The sequence below is a fragment of the Sceloporus occidentalis genome, unplaced genomic scaffold, assembly GCF_023333645.1.
Source record: "Sceloporus occidentalis isolate IW3139 unplaced genomic scaffold, rSceOcc1.0.p SCAF_18, whole genome shotgun sequence".
In the NCBI taxonomy this organism is placed as follows: Eukaryota; Metazoa; Chordata; class Lepidosauria; order Squamata; family Phrynosomatidae; genus Sceloporus; species Sceloporus occidentalis.
Genome location: NW_028316998.1, coordinates 12440350 through 12466580, shown reverse-complemented (window position 1 = coordinate 12466580; position 26231 = coordinate 12440350). Strand labels below are relative to the sequence as shown.

At 37.2% G+C, this 26231-nt stretch overlaps 1 protein-coding gene across 1 annotated transcript in view; it reads right to left on the bottom strand.

Moving 5' to 3' along the window:
• Nucleotides 1-26231, bottom strand: part of LOC149302664 (A disintegrin and metalloproteinase with thrombospondin motifs 16-like) — a 97104-nt gene that overhangs the window by 37551 nt on the left and 33322 nt on the right. Inside the window, exons 4-12 of the mRNA XM_089482300.1 lie at nt 21310-21604; nt 19763-19962; nt 18192-18275; nt 11503-11662; nt 10848-10953; nt 8876-9013; nt 5507-5660; nt 4730-4825; nt 366-514 (exon numbers count right to left, since the gene is read on the bottom strand). Of these exons, the coding sequence (XP_089338426.1) occupies nt 366-514; nt 4730-4825; nt 5507-5660; nt 8876-9013; nt 10848-10953; nt 11503-11662; nt 18192-18275; nt 19763-19962; nt 21310-21604 (1382 nt within the window). The remainder of the gene's footprint in view (nt 1-365; nt 515-4729; nt 4826-5506; nt 5661-8875; nt 9014-10847; nt 10954-11502; nt 11663-18191; nt 18276-19762; nt 19963-21309; nt 21605-26231) is intronic.

Below are 26231 nucleotides of genomic sequence, written 5' to 3'. Positions count from 1 at the left end.
AGACAATAATACAGAAAATTTTAACCATCATCAAAAGCAGTGTATTGTGGGGGTACGTCGGTTCCCTGGAGCCACTAACTCTGGTTAAGTATCCAACATTTTGCACTTCACTGAATAAAAATGCTTACACACATGTGCCAGCAGACATGAAAATCTGTGGAGGAAATGAATGGCTCTAGCTGTATTGCATAAGTATGTGAAAGTATAATATAATACAGATTCATGTGGCAGATACCTGAATAGTAACCCAGTATTGAAAATAAAGCTCAAGAGCAAAACATAAACCTAAAACTCTATATAAATCTAGTGAGTATATGTACATGTATCTGTAGATATTTCAGGTATTTCAACCAAAAATAAAGTACCGTGGGTTATTACACTGACGCTCTTTGTAAGAGACTCCTCCGCCACATGTCCTTGAACAGGAAGACCACGCTGACCAATCTGACCACTGACCATCTGTGGGTTTTGGTCCTTCATCTCCATGTTTAACACATTGTCCTCTTCGACACCACTGCGAAGTAAGCAACATCATTTTACACATCAGATGTATTGAGTGCTTATAGTTTACAGTACAAGGGAAAATTATACTAGCCTTACAATAGGTTGTACAGTAGAAACAAGTGTTGGGATAACATAGTGCTTATCTAAGAAAGACGGGTCTGAGTTACATATCTGCTTGCCACGCGTATTCTCAATGCCACAGCTGACATAAGCAGTTGGTGACAGTACAGGCTCTGGCAGTGTCCATAACACAACATGGGATCAGCACTCTCTAAAGTATTGCATAGCTTGTTATAGATACTGTCTGTGCCTGTTCCGTGGCAGTAAGACAATTTTTTTTTTGTTTTTTTTCTAAAGCCCTAAAGATAACAATTGTATAGCTAATTTTAATACAAACCACGCTTGTGTAAGGATGAAGAACAATAAATTATATTCAGAAGGTTCAGCAGCGGGAGAGATAAAAGGTATAAGCTATGAAACATGGTATTTTTTTATATTAATTAACAAATACATTTCCATATTGGGAGCCACCTTCCTATTAGTTATGAGATTTGATTATTTATTTCCATTAATTCATTTCCCATCTTTAACATAATTATATCATAGTGTAGTAGTGCTAGTAGATTATAGGTCCACTCTAACACTGTAAATGCTGGATATGGAATGTAGATGTTAGATTGCTTTTTAAGTAGAAACCAATTGAAGACTGAGTTGTTAAAAGGGTATTCTTCGGGTCACTGAAGCTTCAAATGATTTTCCTTCATTACCAAAACGTGCTACAATTCTTAAAGGAAGAAAAACTTTTAGCCTATTATGCTGTCAGCAGAATGTTATTAGAAAGAATCAAAAGATAATGTTAAAAAGAACTTAATGGTTAAGCACAGCATAATAGCACAATGTGGTTACGGAAGCGAAAAGAAAAAAAAAGGACATCTAAAAAACAGCCACTATTTAATGGATATACGTTAAGGTGATGATCTATTTCTCCCACATCAACTAAACTATGTGAAAACATTTATCTCTGCACTCTGTAATTACAGGTCAGAGGCTTCATTTCCAAAACACCTGGTTGTCAAAGCTAAATTACTGGCATTCAGGATATGGAGGATCGGGGTTTATTTTAAGCCCTACTGAATTTCAGTTCTCTTCCCCTGAAAAGCTAGACTGATCATCCTTTCCAGTTTTGATGAAATGGCCTTATCAGCATAGCAGGTGTTAATGATAGGGTCATTCCACCAATTCCATCAGAATCCGAGGATTTAAAATTACGTATATGAATTTAGAGCATGGTTTTCCTTTTTTTCCAACTCTTGACAAATTTTAATAGTTGAAAAACGGGGAGCAAGAAGAAGAAACAAAAAATATCTTTACTACAATTACACCTGAGATAAAACATGTATACCCAACAAAGCAAGAGATCAGCGCGCACCCAGTAAATACTATTTAAAAGCACCCGAGGCATAAATATTGGGTGCCTCATTAATGTTGTCCAGAAAAGGATTTAAATTGCATGAGTCTCCTTGGGTTAAAAATGCAATGCAGTCCCATTGACTCGGCTCGTTGGTAAGCAATGTAGCCTTGGAAAAATTAGATAGGACTCAACAAACTTGAGGTGTGCTTTGACACAGTGGTGGGCTGAGTAATATTTGGCCATATAGTATGATGGAATTCCCAATATTTATGCCTCAGATAGCTGCGTTTAAATAGTATTTACTGGATATATGCTGTTGATGAATGTGTATGCTTTTTAGGATGTGTTTTCTTGTATTTTTAATGAATTTTGTACTGGAGTAACAAATATAAAACAAAGGAAGGTATGATTAATGTATTTTTACACTGTGCAGTAACACTGGCATTATTAATACATACCAAAGGGGGTTAAAAGTTTGAAGCCATTCCGATAGAGCCATAGAAGTTCAATAAAGTGTATATTGGGCATTGTGTATACCCCCAGTTGGACATACACAAACATACGTATGTAACAACCTAATATTACAAGCCTACGTATACATCTTAATCCAATATATTGCATTTTAAATAGATTTACTATTCTCATCTGGACAACAAAGCAGCAAAACAAATCTCAGCAAATATGAATAAAGTTCTGTGGAAAGAAAGCCTTTTCTATGGGATTCCTCTAGGACACTAATCTCTGTAGAAAGGTGGTGTTAAGTCTTGGAACATAAGGTGCCCAGAGCATAGAATGATTCCCTGAGAAAGAAAAACATTCCTATTCCCTCTCTCCTAAACACACAATGACCACTTGACAAGGCCTCACATCCTGAAAAACTTGGCAGCCCAAGAGCTGGCAAAGATTTCAAGGAAAGCTGTTACAATTTTAAAACGTAGCCTGCGCAGCATTGTTGTTCTAGTACAATGTTCTGTATCGCTCAAGGCTACATCAGACTTTTCATGGGCAACATTTCAGCACAAAAGATCGCTGGCAGAGACACATGTTTTATGGATACCAGAGTGACCTTCATCTCAGGACATCGAAGCAGGACAGACAGGCAAAAAAAAAAAAAGGGATTCAGAAAATACGTGATAACCATGAGAAGTGTAGAAATGGCACTGACTTCTGAATGCTATGGAATGGTCTGCAGAAAATACAATGGGAAATAAAGCCAACCTTACTGCTGTACAAGTATTTTAAGTTAACATATTAAGCAATGACTACTTGGTAGACATTTATTCCACATGTATGAAATCACAAAATAAACAGGAAAGCAGATTTTATTTTTAATATCGCTATTCCTTTTCTACGTTCTTTGAGCAAGTACGTCCCAGAGTCAATTTACCACCCGGCTCTCCTGATTACTCATCTGAGACCTTATCCATTAGTCAAATTAAGGTATGCTAAGTGTACAGTATAATGTCCCAGATGGTGCCACCCAATAAAAAATGGGAGTGATTTTTATATATATGCACACAAGGGGGGCTCATTAAAAGCCCCCACCACATTCGCAGAGCAATCGCTGGTGATGCCAAGCGCTGGACATGCTCAGCTAAAAACACATCCTGCAAGTGGATGGGAAAAGGGAGACACGCATATGGTCGATTCCTCAGGATTTGCAAGGGGAACACCATTGTCATTTAAAGGGATCTCCTAGCTTTTACGTGAACATGAGGGCTGGAGTGTGCCTTCAATGAAAGGTTACTAGAGCCATTCCAGATCCACTGCAAAACAATAATGATTGTATGCACAATGCAATACTGTATGAACAGTGAACTAGATCCAGTTAAGATGGTCCTTCTGTTATAGTGCAGCTACAGGTTTTAATGTTATTGTCAATTACCTGATGCTGAAAACAGTAGTCTTTCATCATCACTTCTTCATATATGTAATGTCAGTCTAGTATTTTATATATATCAAACGGGATTAGAATCTTTTGAAGCTTGCACCATTAAGTAGGTGGTAATGATGTTTTGTCAGATTGAAATAATTAGTAGCCATGGCCTGGAGACACCCGATGCATGCCACATCTTTTGTACTCAAAAGTGTATATTTTTTCATATTTTCAATAATAAAAGTTGTGTTTAATGTGTTGTAAATATGACTGGGATTACAGGGGTGGCAGTATTTAAATCTCCATGGTAGGCACCTTAGGGTAGACCACATCATGTTTGCTTCAGAAAGAACGTGTTTTTATAACCCATTCCAACAACACCTGCGTGAAATGATAGCTGAGCGCTTATAAATGAGGCACATTTCAGATCTGCAGAGACAAATGCTTGATTACAAATCCCGTGATAACCTAACAATTAGACTGGAAACTTGAGTCAATAATTTCAACAGATGTGCTTGTAGTTTTTTTTTTTACACAATGTTTAATCCCTCCTGATACTAAGCTTTTTTGAGAACTGACTTAATATTCTTCTGTTTCCAGTGAACATAATTTCCTGTCCCCATTATATCCTGAAGCGTTTGTTATCTATGGAGTGATTTCAAAATAATTATCCCTTCTCACTTAATTCATAAGTTAAGGTTATTAAATAAGTACTTTAGTAGAAATACTCAAGAAGGGAAAATGACTAGTGGATGTGTATTTCCATGAATTATGTTGGAAAGGTAGGAAGAGGAAACCATAACATGCGTTCTGTACTACACCATGTTATATTAAGGGATTAATGTTACAATAAAGAAATGACATGTAATGTAACATTTAATATTACTCTATCAGATATTAAAGGCCAATTTGATCGGATATATAGCATTTAGTCTTACCATGTCATGCCCGCATGTTGTGCCCTCAGCTGCTGGCATAAATTTTGTTTCACATTTTCTCCCAACTCTGTGACACCAAAGTGCCTTACATATATCCTGAAAAAAGCAAAATGCAATGTGTTACTAATCTACAGCGCTTACCAATCTTTAACATCATTGCCCTGATATGGTAAAGGACAGCCCCCTAAACTGATCCTAAAGCAGATCAAACTAAACCTAACCTAATCCGGAGTGGAAAAAAAAATATACATAAAAGACTAATTTTTTATTTAATTAAAAATACAGAATGCAGAGCCCAGATAATTCATACATGGCACTTTAACACGGTTTAGTTAAAAGAATGAGTTACGTGTACTGAAAATACAGGATGGGATCAATAAATAGAATACTCTCATCGGTATATATATTTCATACGCCGGCATCCTAATAATGACATTAAGTGTATTAAAACTTTATAGCGCTGACTGAATTTATAGATGCACTATTTTAAATGACCGGTATAGTATGATAATGTTGGATGATCTGAAGGAACATTTTAAGTATTAGATGAAGGTTTGTAAAAATGTGAAGAATACTTTAACCTGTACGGGCTCACAATGCATTGTTTTTTATGGGTTTAAAGGACAACGCAATGTCCTATAGCTGGCTACTAGCCTGAACACCCAGAGCAGAGACTCCTATCCCATATACGTCGTTTTCCAGACTCAGAACTGTGCTTTCCAGAGAAACGTACAAGTTTGATTTGTTTGTCAGGAAGAGAAGTTAAAAACGCTTTGCCTTTTTAAAGTCCAACATGCAGAGCTTGGCCTTTTCTCCAAACTGCCACTTGCACTGTGTGTTAGCGTCGTACAGCTCCCCTGGCAGTTTTTCGGGATATTTATATTCTTTCCCAGGTTTGGGGTCATCAGCAAGACATACAGCTTGGGCAGTGCTGTAAGGAAAAAAAGTAGCATAATAATTTGAGTCTATAATTGAACAAGAGACTAGGATCCATTGAGAGGCAGGGACACCAGAGTCTCTGCTAACATTTCTCTTGTTGTACTATATGTAACAAACAACAAAAAGAAAGAAAGAAAATGAATCCTTATAAGCTAAACGCTACATTGCTTTAATTGTATATACCGCTCTCAACCACGAATAATCTCTCTGCGGGTGGAACCCAAATTTTCTTTTGACTCTGGATTTTAAAGTTTATGGATATACTGGAAAATGTGAATAAAAAATGGAAGTATCAATCCAAAATAGTAAATTTTGCTGCAAGATGTTGTTTTGTAGAGCAGCCTTTATACAGATTACCTTATTTCCAAAAATGTGCACTATACATAACGATAATAATACTAGAAATACACATAATGTACCCCCCACTAAATAAAATTTTATGTCTTAACTAAACATAACTAGAAAAATTCACTTGAGCAGTATCCAGCAGGTGCTTCTAGAGCTGGGCTGCGGTAATAAGTTGTATTATACATTTTTTTAAATTATATATATCTATATATATATCTATATATATATATACATACAGATGAGTTAAATAGGTGAAATCAGAGTTTTAGCAGGTTCTTTAAGTGAATATGGCTTAATATAAAAGGATGTAAGTATGCATTGTCAGTTATACTTTATATGCGGATATTTATTCACACGTGGAGAAGTTTTTAATTGTGAGGATTACTGTGTCTAGGATACAAATCCTTCCAGTGTTATGACAAAACTCAAATTACAAGTAAAACACACTTAAAAGGTTTGGGCTTATACAAGGTAATGGCTTCAACCAAACAAATGTGTAAATTTGACAGACTTTTCCTAGCCGGTTTATGAAGTCATTTTATTGGCCTAGAATGTACAGGCGAGTATTCCGTGTTTGGGTAGAATAAAGTGACCACATTCATTTCCAGCTCTATCAGGTTCTCTTATTTCACTCATACCAGACTGTATTAAGTAATATCCATTTACCTTAACAAAGGACGCCCATGCATCAAAGGCTATTCTCTGAAATATTTGTTGTGAAGAAGAGTCAAATCATTCAGTAGCCAAAAATCAGGGGTTCCCATATTTTTTACTGTGTAAGGTTGACTGACAAAAATAGAGCAGTGCGCACACTAATCACGCTGTGACTTCTACAACACTATGAGGGTACTGTCCGCATAGGATGATCAGAATACCTAAAATCACACGCGTGACCTACTGCTATGTAAAAAAGAAAATGACACCGGTGGTTGATGGAATACCACCACTTCAGATGCAGCGCTTCATTTTGTCAGGTTTTCATATATTTATATGCGAGATGATCTTCCTGCTTCAGCACTTTTTATTCACAAGTCTACTTTTCAGCCTGATTGTCAATTAAATTTTATTGCAAAACCATATATATATATTGAGGCAACAGCAGTCTTGCCTCCCCCAAAGTTTGGGCACCTGCAATAAGTAAGGTGCTCATTATCATTATCTATATATTTGTATATACACCCACAATATACTGTGTTTTACCATTTTATTTTGTCCTTAAAGGAACACTACAGTCATACCCTGTGCTTCCCTTCTGATTGTAAGCAAGGAACTTTTTACCTTTTGCATAGATCTGTTTGTCTATTTGCATTTGTTATACCCCATGTACTGTGTAAAGTTCTATACAAGTTGCTGATAATATTTAAATAAAATAACAGTCTCAAAAGACTCAAGATTGTAAGCTTGCGAGCAGGGCTCTCTCCACCTAATGTATCGGTTTGTCTTAGTCTGTCAATTCTCGTCTTGTCATACCCCTTGAATATATGTATTGTATTAAGCGCTGCGTAACCTGTTGGCGCTATATAAATAAAAGATAATAATAATAATAACAACAAACTTTTATGGTTGGCAACTCTATTTCTAATGTTTTTGATATGCAGCTATTTTGCTACAGAATACCAAATAGCTATATAAGGCTCCAATATCACAAAACGAGGAGGAGAATACCCTTTCCTATTGATCTATACATCTGCAAATGATCCTATAATTTATTTTTAGCTAAAGTATGTTTCAAACCCTTTCCTCATTGTTTGACAGTTTCCTTTCAATTCATTTTGATTAAGAAAACAACTGGCGTGCTCTCCATTTTAATGCTTTAAAATTGTAATTTGTTGCTCTCTGCATACATGCTTTTTTTCCCCAACTAAATCTTTTAGCACTCATTACAATAATCCAACCCTCTTCCATACCGAGTAAATTGTGTCCATGTGGCTTTTATTGTCTAAAGCATAATGATGACTTTTCCTACAACACTGGGCAAACATCTGTTTATACAGCTTACTGTATTTGAACGTTTCCTTCAATTATAGTTATTTTCTGAAATACGAACTTGATTATTGCCCTTATGGCTATCATCATCCTAAATTTTCTGTTGCTAAGACCATTGGCAGTAAAAAGCGACTTGTAATAGGCCCTATAAAGCAATAAAATGTGAATGGGGAAAGGAAGGCATTTCAACCATTGCATAGTGTTAAAATGCCCAAGGGGATATTTGTTAAGGCTTATATATAAGTCATATCAATTAATTCATAGTCATGGGGATTTACTACATGAAATGTATCAGGCAACATGTAAACTTGTGATTACCACTTGAGTGCCAGGGGGCATGCCCCACATACATTAAACATCCATCTGACCCCAGTGAGTACTAAATTATTAAACTTTAAATGTCTAGAATTTATTTAACTTCTGGGAAGAGCTGTGATTTATGTTTAAGTGATGCATTTAGAAAATTGGACGGAGTTTATATAGCATTATCTACTAACACTAGTAAAACATTAAAGCATTAAAGGGAATTCAAAAGAGCAAGTCTATAATGTATATACAATGTGGTACAAGATAAATATAAATACAAAGACAAATTGGTAGCAGGGGATCATTTTATTTGTCAGCTGAACTGCATTTGCGTAAAATATTTTTTGAAGGTGTGCTTTTAAATCTGCCAGTGAAAAACCATAAAATGTATTTTTGTTACCAAATTTATCATTATAAATATAGAAGACATGACCTCTCTTTTTGGCAAGATGCAAAGGTGCACATGTCTATATCTTAAGAGCGGGCCGTAAAACTATTTGGAATGCGGCTACAATTGCAGACAAGAAACTTCACAGTTTTTTTTTTTCATAGCAAGAAATGACGCACCTTAAAAATTTGTACAAGTATTGCCGGCTACAGGCGGACCAGGAGAAGACACCATTGTGCCCTGCCAGTGTTGGAGACATTATGTTACCTTCTGACTTCTTGCACATGTTACCTTCCCCATCGTGGACCATACCAAAACTAGAATAAAAAGTTATAAGATAAACAATTTCACAATACAGTTTCAATGTAGAGTGTAATCGGCAATAGATGTTGTCAAAATATTCATTTAGCTAATTAGACTTTCAAATTGACTCCTACAAGCTCCGTCTATATGGTTCAACCTCTGTCATATAGTACCACCTCCTGCTATATATATATCCTAATATAGAATTAACATTATATGACTACTGCCACTTATTCTGTTTGTATTAGCGTCTCATAGAACTAATCAGTATTATGTGTTGCAGATCTACATTCTATGATGGTTCCCTATAGTTACAAGTATATAACACAAATATTTTAATATATGGCCAACTTTCATTTTTGGCCATTTTCACACTAATTAATCACAGATTAATTGCCAAAATATTTATTTGATGTAATTCAAACTAAATTCTACTCCTTCATTATTGGATAACTGTACTTTAGCAAACATCTGGTTATACAGGGGGTTGTAATTATCAGTACATGTCTCTGTGATTCCAATAAAGAAAGAGGAGGTTTAGTACAAAGCATACCAAACATCTCAGTGTTTTGTGGCTATTATGTGAAGGTCTGCTACTAAACATGTTATAGTCTTTCATTAAAGATATGTTGGAATTGATCCAAGTCTGGCTTTAATATGCTTATGATATATGCTTTAACATTTTATTTGCTTGCATTTCATTTGGGTAACAAAGAGGGATGCAATTCTTGCAACTTTTTTTTTTTTTAATGTATTGTATCTATTCGTAACTTTAAAAGGGACACTTCAGCCATCATATAAACTTTATTGCATATGATAGCTGAGTATTTCCTGTAAATTAATGGTTGGTTTTCCCTTTTCCATTTGAATGCCCCTTATGCATTTACTTTCTTTCCCAGCTCCACAGCCCGGTCATGCAAGAGCAGTGGATCTAATAAGACACTCTGCAAGCATGCACAGAAAGTGCTCCCTTCAAGCAGCTAAAACTGACTGAGATACTGAATCCATTCTGTTTCAATAATTATATAAATATTGTTCTTTAGTAATGGATTCCCACCATTTAGTCTGTACATAAAAGAACAATTATTCGCCTCGCTGTAGACTTATTGAAGCCAGAATCTCTTCTGGACTCTGCAAGCGAAACTGAAAAAGTGGCCAAGATAATTTATAATATAACTAAGTCTAAGGAGTGTTAGTAGTTAGAAAGTTTATTATGGAGCTTCTTCTGGCTTAATTTACAAGTGCCTATAAAGTATTCAGCAGGGTCTGAACACAGAACACTTGATTTGTGGTGAGGTATCTACACAATTCTACCAAAGCTGATCCAGAGGGTGCATCTCTCTACCTATCTTAGTTACTCTGATTTAGAGGATCAGAGCTTAGGTTCTTTCTACATTCATACTTTTCCCTTAAACTACATCCTCTCTTGTATGCCTTTCTTTTGGTCACTTGAGGTTTTTGTCAAGGTTGACACTTCCTATTTGGGCCAACATTAAAAAAATGAAATAAAATATAGAGCCACCTTAGCTTCCAGGACCTCAGAGAGCTCAACCTTTGATACAACCTTTTGGAACCTCAGAGGTTTTTCAAGGGTTAAATTTTTCAGACCAACACAATTTTCCTACAAACTTGTACTTCATTCAATATGTAGCCAACACCTTTTCTAGATGGACAACAAATCAAGAAATCAGCAGATTTTTGAGGCACTACCTCCAAAGTACCCCTACTTTGAGTTCTGCTTAATGTTACAAGGCTATATTGCTTACCAAGAGACTGAATCAGTGCACTGCCTTTTAATCAGATATTTCAAATCACTCTTTTGTCATATAGATACAAAGTAATACTTACTTGTGACCAGACTCATGGGCAATGGTGAAAGCTAGGCCCAACCCAGTGTCCTCATTAACAGTGCAGCTGCGGTATTTACTGCACATACCACTTATTGGAGCAAATCCTGTAAAATGAAAACAGACATAAATCTTATAACGTATTCACGGTCTTCTTACTTTTACTACTATAGTCAAACACTTTTATCATTCCTTGCTCCGCTTCACTGCATGAGAAACCCATGTCATACAGCATTATATCCCTTAAAACACCATCAATATATTACCATCCTTGCAAACGCATCCTAACGGTGTATTAAGGAATAGACCAAGATAAAATAAAAGATCCAGAAACTGATCTTTGTAACAAGCACTGAAATCAAAACATGAAATAATCAAACATTTTTATGTTAATAACGGTATTGTTTATATACTGAATAGTAAATAACTTTAATATAACTTTTTCATCTTTTGTTTTTTCAACTTTTAAACATTTGTTCAAAGTCATTACAAAGTCAATGGGGGTACTCTATTAAAAGTAATGTGGGTTCAAAGAGATCTTGTTACCCTAGTAACCAATGACACAAGTTAGCATGGGACATTATAGTGGTTTTATGGTGATACAATCCACTAGTATAACTCTTTATAAATGTGTAATTTGAGTTATGAATTTTTACCTAAAGTGTCACATGGCTCATTCTTCCAAGAACATATGTCTAAACCAGTGAGCAGAATAGCATGATCGTGCCTGCTTCCATCTTTCCCCACCAGTCCAGACTGCCACTGGCAGAAGCTGCTCAATGTGTGGTCAGCATGATGATTGATAACAAGACCAGGCTACGGCAGAGAAATTACAAATCATGAGATAAATCAAACAATTCCAGAATAAATCCATCAAAACAAACATGTCCTATATACAAGTGAAAATCAAACCATCCTTATGAGTGATAAAGATAATGTATGCAACAACTGAGTTAAATTAACCTTAGAATGGCAACAGATCCAGCAGAAATTTCAAAGTGATCAGTCCCATGGAAAACCAAATATTATTCTTTGTTCATTAAATACAATGCTGTGTACTGTAATGCAATTTCCACCCTGCCCCCTAGTCCAGGCCACCCACTGGAAACCCTCTTTCCCCTTTTGTATCAGTACATATCATATTGTTAGATTGGTATTTTCCCCTATTATAACAAAGCTATGAAATAAAGACACCTTATGTATGCTCATTAGAAAAAAAAAAAATGTATTTAAATTTGACTAAAATTTTACATTTTACTAATTTTGATACATGTATTTAACAAAAACACTGTATTGGACAATACAATTTATTTGGTCATTAACCCCTTCGAGACAAAGGCTGATTTTACTTTTTGTACCCTTTGTGACAATGGCCTTTTTAACATTTCTGCGCTGCTCGTGTTTAGCTGTAATTTTCTTCTTTCCCGTTTACTGAACCCACACACATTAGATATTGTTTTTTTCAGGACAAGAAGGGCTTTCTTTAGATGACATTGTTTTGATTGTATCATATTATTTACTATTAAAAAAATTATAAAATATGGTGAAAAATTTAGAAAAAAATGACTGTTTCTAACTTTTAGTTGAAAAATCTTTTACTCATCTATAAAAGGTAATGAAAAAACCTGCTAAATAGATTCTACTATTTGTCCTGAGTTTAGAAATACCCATTGTTTTTATGTTTTTTTGCTTTTTTCTACCCATTATGGGGCAATAAGTACAGGTAGCGTTTTGCTATTTCAAAGCCATTTTTTCCAAATCTGGTAATTCTTCCCCCCATGTGCCATTTCGGGTATCTTTGAACCCGGCCAATGCAATTTACCCCATCAAGTCATATATTTTTGAAAACTAGACAGCCCAGGGTATTCCAAATGCTAGTATTTTAACTCTTTCCATGCACCATATCTACCACCAGTCTTTGTCAAACTTTATGGTAGTCATTTTTTTGCATTTGTTTTGTCATACACATTTTACTTCAGGTATGAATTAAAATGTTCTAGTTTATGTCACTATCACAAAACACCCCAATATGTGTTCAGCAACATCTCCTGAGCGCAGCGATACCCCACATGAATGATTTTGCCTGGCTGTTTGGGGGCAAAAGGGCCACATTTGGGGCATGCGCATTTTTCAATGTTGAACTTTGGCATTTGGGGATCCACTGCCCATGCCCTATTTGGTACATCTTTGAGCCGGGCCATTTCAGTGTGCCCAATAAACCCATATATTTTTGAAAACTAGACACCCCAGGGTATTTCAAATGCTAGTATTTTAACTCTTTCCATGCACCATATCTACCACCAGTCTTTGTCAAACTTTGTGGTAGTCATTTTTTTGCATTTGGTTTTCCACACACATTTTAATTCAGGTATGAATTAAAATGTTCTCGTATATGTCACTATCACAAAATACCCCAATATGTGTTCAGCAACATCTCCTGAGTACAGCGATACCTCACATGAATGATTTTGCCTGGCTGTTTTGGGGCAAAAGGGCCACATTTGGGGCATGCGCTTTTTTCAATGTTGAACTTTGGCATTTGGGATCCACTGCCCATGCCCTATTTGGTACATCTTTGAGCCAGGCCATTTCAGTGTGCCCAACAAAACCATATATTTTTCAAAACTAGACACCACAGGGTATTTTAAATGCTGGTATTTTAACTCTTTGCATGCACATATTTTACCACCAGCATTTTTTCAAAGTTTGCAGTAATATTTTTGTGTGTGTATTTTTCCCACACACACCTACTTTATGTATGAATTTACAGCTCCTGGTATATGCCGCTGTCACACGACACCCCATAATGTGTTCAGCAACATCTCCTGAGTGCAGTGATACCCCACATGCATGGGTGTGTCATTTTTTGGGGGAACTAAAAGGCCACATTTGGTACGTGTGCATTTTTCTAATTGGAAATTAGATGTGTGGCCATCCTTCCCCCCGTGTTAATTGGGACGTTGTTGAACCTGGCCCATTCAATTTACCCCATCAAATCATAAATTTTTTAAAAGTAGACACCCCACGGGCATTTAATATGCCAGTATTTTAACTCTTTCCATGCGAGAATTGTTTTAAGCTAATATGCTAATTTTAGGACTTGCTCACAAAAATATATTTTTTATATATATATATATTTTTTTTTTATTTTTTTTTTAAAAAAATTAACATTTTTTTTCAACTTGGAGGTTCCCCTGATAGTGACATCAGTGGGAAATGATTTTTACATTTTACTGTTTTTTTACTATTTTTTTCTAATTATTATTAATTTTATTTTATTTTTTTATTTATTTTTACTAATCACACTGTGATTAGAAAGCTGGGCTCCATTGACTTGCATGGTGAATGCAGTACCTGTATTCAACCTGCAAGTGGAGCCAAAGTTCTCTAGATGGTCTGGACTATCTAGCGAACTTTTAAAATTTGTGGTTCCTGTTACAGGACGGCGGCCATCTTCCTTGATGGCGAAGATTGCCGGCAGCTGCGGCTGTGACCGCTCTCCGGAGCGGTCACAGCCCATCAAAAGGTTAGTGTTTGGTGTCGCTGGATGCCTCCTGATCGAGGCATTCCAGCGACACCATTTAAGTTTAGGAGGCGATCGTCGATCGCCTCCTAAACGCTTTTAAAACGGGCGTCCGCCGCCATACAAAGTATGGCGGATGTTGACGCCCCGTGGAGGGGCCAGAGATGGCCCCTTCGTGCCGATCGCGGCGTTGCTGAATGCCTCGAGGTCGAGGCATTCAGCAACACTTTTTGGGTGCAGAAAGCGATAGTAGATCGCTTTCTGCACCCGTTTAAAGACGTGCCGGTCCTGGCACGTCAATTGTCGTAAAGCACATGCTTTTCCGTGCCGTGCCAGGACCGGCAATTGTCATTAAGGGGTTAAAGATATTCCCTTAAAAATTGTTTTGCTAAAAACCACGATAAAATTGTGGGTGATACAAAAACTAATTCTCAGCATGTATCACCTTCCCCTGATTGACTTACAAACAATTTGAACTTGAAACACAAATTAACTGGTATACAGACATTTTAGCTAAATCCACTAGGAATCCAGCTGGAGTTAGTTTTTAGCCCCCATATACTAATAAGTTGGTGATAACAACAAGTTTACTGTACTACTTATTGGCTCCTAAGACCATCAGGATCTAGCAGGCAAAGTCAAATATATCAATATAGGCATGTGTAGGCATTCTCTTCTTCCAAGAGAATAATACTGGGGTTGACTGCCATAAAAAAGAAAAAAAAAACATTCAGAACTAAAACATCAATTCCCCTGCATGTTTCCACTTTAGTTAATGCATGTTTCCCCTCTATATTAAAGTCACTACTTGAGAAGAAAGGCCAGTCAAGCAGACCTCATACTATTCAAGAGAGACATTTAAAAACCTTTGGTGTAAGGCAAGATGCAATTTATTAAAATAAACATTGAGCTCCTTTAGGTTCCTTTATTTAAACACACTTTATTGAATGTAATACTATTGCTACAAAAAGTCTATCATTACATTTTGTCTCCTCTAAAATTAACACCTACTAAATTGAGTTATTTTACATGTTTCATCTATGGTGATGTGGTTATTTACATGACACTCGCCAGCAAGCTAGTGGAGCTAGTAACATATTGTCAATTTTGTACAATCCGTTTCTTTTACTGTTTCAGTTAGCAATGTTGTATTGTGTATGCATATTTGAGCGAGTATGGAAACAAAGAGCTTGACAGCAGATAAGAACCATTTGGCCCACCTACTCTGGTTGTTTTTCCTGATGTAAAGGCTGAAACCTTAATTGGTCTTTGGCTCCGATCTCGGATAGCCATTTTTAAACAAGCCTGGTGGATTTGTTTACTGCCCTCTCACTACAGTGTATATATTTAAGTTAGCAATGTCAGATAATTATTTTCTGAATATGTACGGTTAAGCATTTTTTTTATGCGTGGAGTATGGTTGTTTAATCACGGCTGCACTGGGGATGGACAATCTAAAACATCAACTGGCTCAACCTTGGTGTAAATCTAAGAGGTAACCCTAAACTAAAGTAGGCAGAGCGTTCTCCTCACTGGAAGCATACCTTGAATTCCTTGCTTGGTGATTTCAGAGAAAATTGCATTAATTAAAGTCAACACAGGTGTTTGATCAAAAGATAGTATACTTGTGGTCTTTAGAACCTGGATAGAGTCCAAGTGGTAAAAAAATGGCGTTTAAATGGAACATAATTAAGCTGTCACAGAAGCACTGATTGTTTCAGCACATGAAGTAAGACATTAAGTTAAAAATAATAATAAACCTGTCTGACCCCACTGACTTTGTTGAGCAAAGGGCAAAAGCTACTTATATACCATTACGGCAGAGATTTCAAATGGCTCTGCAACGCTGAGAACTTGTGTTAACTTGTGACATACTGTAAACCTGAAAGTAACTAATACAGTAATTAGTCACCAGACAGCACTAAGCAGCATTTGATGCATAAGTGCATTCCCCAGCATCCAAACTGTTAATGGCCTTAATGGCAAAAGGGTTTTGTTACTTTGAAAACAGTGCACATCAACGCTATTGCCTTAAAAAACAAGTTTGCAGAAATCAGGTACTATATTAACATTACAGATGAACATTTTGTATCTCTATGCCAAAATTTCTGGTGTGTTGATAGTTATCAACTAAAGTGGAAAAAAGTAAGAGCAGCTGCAGATGTTTCCTCAGCACTATGCTCAACATATCTCTCCTTTTTTTCCCTCTGTGTTTTCTGGAAAATCTGAGAAATTAGCGGAATGCGTTCTTTATGGAATGAGCTATGAGACAATGTAGAATTGACTGGGTTCACTAGAAGCAACACGGACACTACTTTCTAAGCATCTACCTAAATCTTGCTAGTCAGACATGAAAAAGAAATGCATGCATATCTTCCAATGTTGAAGGTGATAAAAGTGTAAAGCTTGGTGTGAGGTTACTGCTGATCTTTCATCATGGTCTACACTAACTTTGAGCTGGCATCTAGTGTATTAAGTCAATGCTGTGGTTGCCCTCAGGGGCTAAATTGACAGGAACACATGATACAGGAATTGTTTTATTGTAGTTAAAATTAGGTTATGTAAAAACAAAAATGCTGTTTAAATTGGATTAACTTTAGTTGTAAATTTTAAAGCTTAATGTAAAGTATCCAAGCATGCCCATAAATGTTCCCCACCCTCCATATACACAGACACTGAGGCAGAGTCATCTCCTTCCCACCCAACAGTGTGCATTGAGTTGACCATGGAGGGTGATTATCAAGGCCCACAAGGGCTGGTTCTCCGGTTTTGTTCCAAGCCATAGTGGGTTGGTTAAAAAGGGGCAGATTAACAGCAGAATAGTATGATGGATGTATTGGTATTCACATTGTTTGTTACTTCATTCTTTTTCTTCAAATGAGTCACAATGTTTTCCCTACCTCCCTGAAACCAGTTTATATTTTGTAAGCACAGTTGCTGGCTTCAAATCATGAATGAGCCTACATAAAGCAGTACCTTACCATTATAGCACAGACTTCAGGACTGAAAAAATAATCTAGGAAACATTGCCCATTGTTGTCAGCATCACAGAAGAAATGTGTATATTTTCTGCCCTGACCAGACAGCATTGTGTCCGGGGGTGATTTATCTTCTTGTATTTAAAACATAAATACCTACCTAACCATTCCGCACTGCAATTAAAATGGAGACAAATAGCTATAATTAAACCTGCTGTGTACTGCACCAAAAGGCAGATCCCATACATATATTAAATCAATTGTGAGTGCTCTAATGATTAAATATTGGCACCAAAATGTCAACACTTAGGGTAAAATTGCCTTGATTATACCAAATATCATTTTATTTACTTTTGGTTAAAATGTGAAAACAGACGTGCCCTTTTAAAAGTATTTCAATGTCTTTAAATCAATTAGTAAGAGTAAAATGACCAGATTGTGTAATTTTCATTGATTAGCACGTTAGCCTATGTTTTGTTAAGGCTTTTGTTAAGTTTAGTTTCTCAAAGCCTTTGAACAGTACAGGTTTTTAGGATTTCCTAACAAATTCCTTGTGATAGATTACTTCAGCAACCATTGCCTGTGCAAGTCCACAGCCTGTATACTGAAACATAAGGTTATGAATGAAAGGCGGTGGAGACAGGGAAAATTTGAATATTACAAACAATTTTAGTGATTAACAATACAGACAGGCTGATTATATATATGAACACACACACATATATATATATATATATATATATATATATATTCATATATATACAGAGAAACATAAGGGGGGAGCGGGGCTGAAGGAATAAGAGAGGGGGTTTTTCTGGTGCAGTCTGACAGATACCATGCTTACCTGTTCATCTTCTAGAAGAATGAGACCAACAATAGCTATGTTAATATTTCCTCCTATAGTTCCATCTTTAAACAATGTTGATACCTAAAAAAATAAATGGAATATTGTGGACACTCAGGCATTGTCACATAGCAAAAAACACGAATAGGATAAGATGTTCCATAGCCATCATCACAAACATTCAACTGAGCTGATTCTTTTCATGTTGTTCTGATCTAGATATATGTAGCAGACAATGTATGATTCGGCCAGCAAGACCCTCAGCATGTTTAATGGAATGCAGCATATGTTTGGGATTTCATGTAGCCTAGAATTTGGGCACCATTAATAGTCTGACTGGATTATGTGCCTTTACAGAATCCTGTTTGGTCCAATGAGATTGTGTTAGGTAAGTGCCAGTGCACCGTGTATATGCTGGCTCAGTGCATGTTGTACCAGCTGGTATAATCTGTGAGCAAGAATGTTTTTTTGGGCCACAATCTATAGCTAGAGCAGTCAACTTGGTCTGCTCCCTTGAAACCCAGCCAAGTGGCTATTATAATAAGTTATATCTAGACTTTACAGTTACTTAGAGAACAAAATCATGTTTCTGCTGATATAATTAAATACACTTACTTACTATGAAATAAAACATATGAGAATTCATACTCTCATGCAACAGATTAAAAAATCACCAGAAAATCTTTAAACTGAATGAAGGTTTACTCAAAACAACTTTAGGATTTTGCTCATGTTTACCCCATCAAATAGTTTACATTTTGCCCCCCACTTATGCTATCCCAAGGCAAAAAATAATATTGGGGACAGTGTTCTATCAGTGACAACAGATCAGAGGGACTTTACCTTAATTATTTCTGAGGACTTTAAGGTAACCAGACAATGTTATAAAGCATCAAAAAAGTAAGCAGGGTGCTGGGTTGTACAGCTAGAGGCATTAGTAGCAGAAAGAGAGAGGTAGTTCTGTCACTTTACAGATCTCTGGTTAGACCTTACCTAGAGTATCATGTACGGTCTATGGTTTGCAGGATAAGAATTCAGGACAGACTAAGGGATTTTAATATGTATAGCTTGGAGGAAAGAAGAAAGAAGGGAAATATTTAAATACTTAAAGGGGGATTTAACAAAGTACAGGAAGGAAGTTTATTTTAGATGAGAAATGTTGGAACAAAATGCCATAGTCCAAAACTGGAGGATCAGAGGTTTAGATGTAATGTAAGGAAGCTTCACTTTACTAAGAGGGAGGTAGACAAATGTAATAGACTAACATCAGAAGTGGTAGTGGCTTATACAATGAGGGGATTTAAACATACATGGAATAGGCATATGCTGAATCTAGAACAAGATCTAGGACCCATTAAGGTCTGCACCAGGAAATATTAGGCCCAAGGTAGGCCAAATGGACACACATGACGTCTCATGACACATCTTGACTAGCATTGTGATTGAAGCGCCTCAAACAGATCTGCCAATTTCTGCCTGCATTGTGACATATAAAATAACTTTGGATATTGGATTATCTAAAGATGTCCAAAAACCTTAATTCAACAGACCTCAAAAAAATTCTATCGTACCATATTGAGTATTGTCAGAACATAAGTAGTAATATTTTCATGCCCATGGTTCTGCATCATTTTGTTATCTACAACAACAAGAGTTTCCACATTTAGGGCCTTATTCCTCTGATATTTAGGAAGCGATCTCTTGCCTCGAGCTTGGTATTTATATTCATCAGGCAAAATAAAAATATCATCCTTGGGGGGTTTAGGCATATCTGAAAAAAAGAAAACACTGTTATGTGAAACACTGATGAGCAGGGGACAAGTAATTGTGCATGTCCTTGCTTTCTGTCGTGAGCCCTCATGTGGGTTCTTCCAGACCCCGGACGTACACAGCTGGGTAGTCCAAGCTAGTCCAGTCACTCTTGGTGAGCTGGACCATAATCTGGCCTGGCTCATGCATCACCATTGAGAGATTACTTTCCATTACCATATTTCTTTTTATTCTTGTTAGACTTGTGAAATACTTACTTTGTCATACTTTAATATATTATATATCTATTTGCTTAAGACTAAAGTTAAGCAGAGAAATTAATTGAACAGTAGCTGCATAAAATGTGTTTTTCATCCCACTGACACAATTTATGTTGAAACGTACAAAATCAGTCAACTGAGTTTTATGATTCACAGATCAAGGTAGGGAAGTTTTTATAGCCCTTTTAATCAGTCCTTTTAAAAAACAGTAATGGGGAAGAACACAAGGAAGGTATAGATGGTAAGAACAGGTTAAGTGAGCAAGTATGTCAGCAGTATGAAGACAGAATAAAAAACAATGAATCCACAAAACAGAAAATTCTTCATAGAACAGGAACAACCCAACTGCACTTTATTGTAATTAAAAAGCCCTAAATTCATTACTAAAAATATATTATGTTATCGATATCTAGGTTTGTACATATGTAAAAAAAATCTAAAATTCTTTATTACAGTAACAAATAAGTGTTTTCTTTTTAGTTCTAGGTTTCTTGTATAACAGTATAAGCTCGACTATTGAAAGAAAAAACATTTAAAACGAATATATAAAAGTGTAAAACTGTGCCCTTGAAGCATCATTTAGTAATATTGTAAATCAGTCTGGATGATCACTGGATAAGTACTGTGGGACACAATTAAATGCAATGCACTTATTGACTTAGAAACGTGAGTCCAAAATCCTTTTGGGGATCAAGTTTTATTAAACTTGAACAAAATGTTAGATAACCCCCTATATATTACAATGCTCATAAGTAATGTTATTTGCTCATTATTATAACAATATGATATTGTTTAAGGGTCAATTTTATCAATGAACACACACACACAAAATATTTTAGCTCTCTCTTGGCTATTGGTCTTCCTGTTTTGAGGAAGTAAAGGTTATTTTGTCAAGTATAGAACGCGATGATAAAGCCCAGAAACGGATATGTCCATTCATTAACAGCCCTTACGGAGACACCTCCTCTGGGACTTCATGCTGAATTATTTTACAAACCTAAAACATATTTAGATGTTATGAACATGCAGTATAAATATATAGCCATATAATATGATTTTATTTTGAATATAAAAAGTCCCTTACATACATTTCTTGCGTCTTCCACAGTAGTGCTGTTTGTCATGTTGCCCGTGTCTTTGGTCCTTTTGGTGGTTGTGCTGATGAGATGAATTCTCTTGGTGAAGATAGTTGTGGCTTTCAAGTTCCTGCTGCCTTTCAACTAGCATTATTTCTTTGTCCCTGTACAAATGATTCTCAACCGATCGCTTGTATAAAACATGGGGCTGGTGACCGTTTGAAGAAGAGTAATTGTGTTTTAGAGTTATGTGCGTAGACAGTGGTTTCAAAAAATAATCAGCTTCCGGTGTCCTTATTAAACCTGACTAGAAAGAGAAAACATCATTATGTAATGTTCAATATTTAATATATTGTAGCAATTGTAAATCATTATTATTAATCAATACAGCTTTAACAGCTTTAGTACAAATTTTTTGGTCATTCTTGACCTGTCTTAAGCTAGTAAAATAAGCCAAACTCCAAACACTTTAAGATTAATTAATTCATATTAAGTATTAAAATTAAATTAATATTAATTAATATTAAGTATGTCGCCCTCCCCCAAAAATACCTCTTCTATACATGTTTTATATAGATACACACACTGGAACATAATTCTGTCACTTTTTTGTGGACAGAGTCAGGAGGGGACAACAGCTCCCATGGTCTTTACACCGTGATAAAGCAATGATGTAACATGTCATTTGGCAAAGCCCTCTAAATACTTACTTCATCATTCATAACAAGTTCATATTTCAGGCCTCGGTTACTAGTGTAGCAATACAAAAGAAAACCAGTAGATGTGTCAGTATAATTTATGGTGGGTCTGTGAGCCAAAGGAAATCTCATGACACACATCATGACAGGAATTTCCTTATCTTCCACTTATGTTAAATCATTAATACAAACAGTAGAAAGGCATCACATGTACTGAAGTTGTAGAACAATATGAAGATAACAATAAAAATTATTTGATCGCATAAGTACCGTAATACCTACGGGTAATAAGACTGTTCTTCAAGGCAGCAGTTTAATTGATAAAATTACTTAGAGTTGGGACCCCGTGGACAAATTAATTCATCAAAAAAAAGGTGGCACAATGATCACTAGGACAAAACGGCCAGTGCATGGGAGTTCACGCCTGGGCAGTTCTGATAGATTCTCTGTTTTGTTTTCTGTGCAAACTCTAGTACTCTCAGAACGTGACATGTGGATGGGACATGTGGAAGGCTTTCTGGGTCAACTCGGCATTCGATGGTTTAGCAGTAAAACTATGGATGTTCCTCTTTAGGGACAGTAAAATTATAGTCACTGTAAACACTGTTTTCTCTTTGGGGCACATCACAACATAAACAAAGGATCCAGACTGCCCCCCCCCCCCCTCAACAAGAACACTGGAATATTAGCACTAGGATTATTTATTATTTTTTACAGAGAAATGCTGCATCAGGGGAGGTAAAGAGATAAGGTGATATTATGCACCATTATCTTTCCATAAATTAATATATTTCAACCAATTGACAAGCCTCCTGCTGGCGATTTGAAATGTTGGGAGGTATGTCAAAGGCATCATATTTTCAAGAACAGTTATATATTCAGAAAGTCACTGAAGAAACTGACGGATTTTATAATAGGTTGAGGTTCCCAGACACACTAGCTAACAATACCAGTTTTACATATTTCGCATAGGACTTTCTGCCTGAAGGCATAAGACTTTATGCCTTGAAGGCATGGGCGTAGGAACCGGGGGGGACAGATCCCCCCCAGTAACTCATGTGTGGGGGGCCGATAATTAAGAAATCCCCCCCAGGGCCGTAGGAACCCCCCCAATAGAAATGCCGCAAATGCGGCCCGCGAGACCTCGAGGTGCGGCCCGCGTAAGATTGGCAGCCAGGGCAACCGATCTTACGCGGTCCGCACCTCGAGCCCTGCTACTTACCTGTGGGAGGGTCTTCTGTACTGCACAGAGGAACCGGAACCCAGCAGAGTTCACGTGACATTACATCACATCCTGCTTCCTCTGTGCAGTACCAGAGAACGCAGAGGGAGGCCGCGCCCTCTGCTGAAGCCTGTGAGCGGCATCGAGGAGCTGCAGTGCAGGTAAGGGGTGGGGAGGGTGTTTGAATGAGTATGCGTGATTGAGGGAATGAATCTGTGAATGAATGAGTATATGAATGAATGAGTGTGTGTGTGATAGAATAGATGTGTAAGTGCTGGAACCTAGGCATGATTGGACTGTGATTGATGTTAGCAATCACACTCCTATCATGCCAAGTCAGCCAGTACATGCTGAAACCTAGCTAGCTGCCCCCCTTGTGTATTGATGCTGCCAGCAGTATGGGGTCTGCACATCACTTACAGCCACCCTGTACCAGCATGACTTGGCATGATAGGAGTGTGATTGCTAACAGCAATCAGTCCCATCATGCCTAGGTTACAGCATTTACTGGTTGGATGTGTAAGTGCTGGAACCTAGGCAAGATGGGACTGTGATTGCTGTTAGCAATCACACTCCTATCATGCCAAGTCAGCCAGTACATGCTGAAACCTAGCTAGCTGCCCCCCTTGTGTATTGATGCTGCCAGCAGTATGGGGTCTGCACATCACTTACAGCCACCCTGTACCAGCATGACTTGGCATGATAGGAGTGTGATTGCTAACAGCAATCAGTCCCATCATGCCTAGGTTACAGCATTTACTGGTTGGATGTGTAAGTGCTGGAACCTAGGCAAGATGGGACTGTAATTGCTGTTAGCAATCACACTCCTATCATGCCAAGTCAGCCAGTACATGCTGAAACATAGCTAGCTGCCCCCCTTGTGTATTGATGCTGCCAGCAGTATGGGGTCTGCCCATCACTTACAGCCACCCTGTACCAGCATGTACTGGCTGACTTGGCATGATAGGAGTGTGATTGCTAACAGCAATCACAGTCCCATCATGCCTAGGTTCCAGCATCTACTGGTTGGATGTGTAAGTGCTGGAACCTAGGCATGATGGGACTGTGATTGCTATTAGCAATCACACTCCTATCATGCCAAGTCAGCCAGTACATGCTGAAACCTAGCTGGCTGTCCCCCTTGTGTATTGATGCTGCCAGCAGTATGGGGTCTGCACATCACTTACAGCCACCCTGTACCAGCATGTACTGGCTGCCTGGGTATGATAGGAGTGTGATTGCTGTTAGCAATCACACTCCTATCATGCCAAGTCATATTGCTAATTTTTTTTGTCCAATTGTGGTGTGTTACCTACTTTTATTAAAAATGTGAGTTTTTATTATTATTTTTAAAGGTGGGCGGGTCATTTTCGGTTTTGGCTAAGTGAACCGTGAATGTTTTGGTCCAGAATTTTCATTTTGGTGCATCCCTAGAATAAATAGAACTATTTCATTTTTAATTATCCTGAATTTGTAGTCACAAAACTTTCTAGGCCCAGAAATCAGTGAGAGGAAAAGTAAATGTTTTGTGTCATTTACTTTATTTTAATCTGCATATTTTATTAAAGGCCATATTTTCTCACAATGAAAAATGAGTGCGGCCCGCGCACGTATACAATTCTGATGAAGTGGCCCACTGCAGAAAAAACTTGGACACCCCTGGGGTAGACAGTGAGAAGGGGGGTAGGGAGAGGGTAGCTAGTGAGACGGGGGGTAGGAAGAGGGTAGCTAGTGTGAAGGGGGTGGTAGGGAGAGGGTAGCTAGTGAGAAGGGAGGGTAGGGAGAAGGTAGCTAGTGAGAAGGGGGGGTAGGGAGAGGGCAGATAGTGTGAGAAGGGAGGGTAGGGAGGGGGGTAGATAGTAAGAAAGTGTGAGAGGGGGAGAGGGGGTAGATAGTGTGAGAGTGGGGATCTGATGGGGGAAATGCTGTCCCCCCAGATTTTTAGGGGTTCCTACGCCCATGCTTGAAGGTACAATATAATAAGGAATATATCTGTCAATGTTTAGCTATTTCAGCAGAAAGCCATATAAACCCAGGCCTCCCCACCATAGTATGGTATCAGTTTAATGTTTGCAAAGATTTATTTAACGCAGGACTACATAATTAGATTTTTTTATTAATGGTTTAATGAATCAACAGCAGTATAACCAAGTATATCTATAAAGTAAATATGTTCTAGTCCACAAAAGATATAGAGCTAGCAAGAAATTCAGACATGTCTCAAGGATAAATATTGATTGTTGCATTAATGAATTAGTTATATAAGGGTAAATAAATCCCTTTTTGTCCATTTTCTGCTTGCACGAGTTATATAGCATTTTATTACCATTGCCTCCTTTCATTAAACAAATACTTTTCTGTAGCTTTGCGAAAACACGATTTTCCACGTGCAGTGCAAACAAGGCAGACAAAGGATTGTCTCCTAACTACACGTAACACATAGCAATGCATTCACAGCTGTTGCCTTCTCATTCCTCCACCTTCTGGGACTATGAGAAATGGGCTTGGTGCCAGGCAAGTCTAGGCTGCAGCAGAAACATTTTCATGACAATTTCTAAGAAATGGCATGCTATTTATCTAGCCTGCAGTTGGAAGATGGGAGGTCAGCCTGGCAACCAGGAGCATGAGTAGATAATCTAAGGTGGGAAGGCAGGAGGACAAAGTCCATTCGTTTTAGACATAAAAGTCTACAGGAGATTATGTACCGTTTTCCCATGTGTTATAAGAAATATAACCCTATGTGACAATTACTTTTTTCATGTATTAATCAATACTGTGAATTACAGCATGTGTAATCGCTACAACATGTTACACATTTAATCCACAAAATCACCTCTCTCTACAGGGAATAAAATAACAACCCTATTCCCTTGGCATACTTAGTCCAGTTATATGAAATGTATATTTTTTGAACAATTTATGAAGAATTTCAACCTTTCTTTATTAAACCCAAATCTGTTAAACAAAGAAAGGAGAATCATGAATAGACAAAGATATGGTTCAAATGGTAAAAC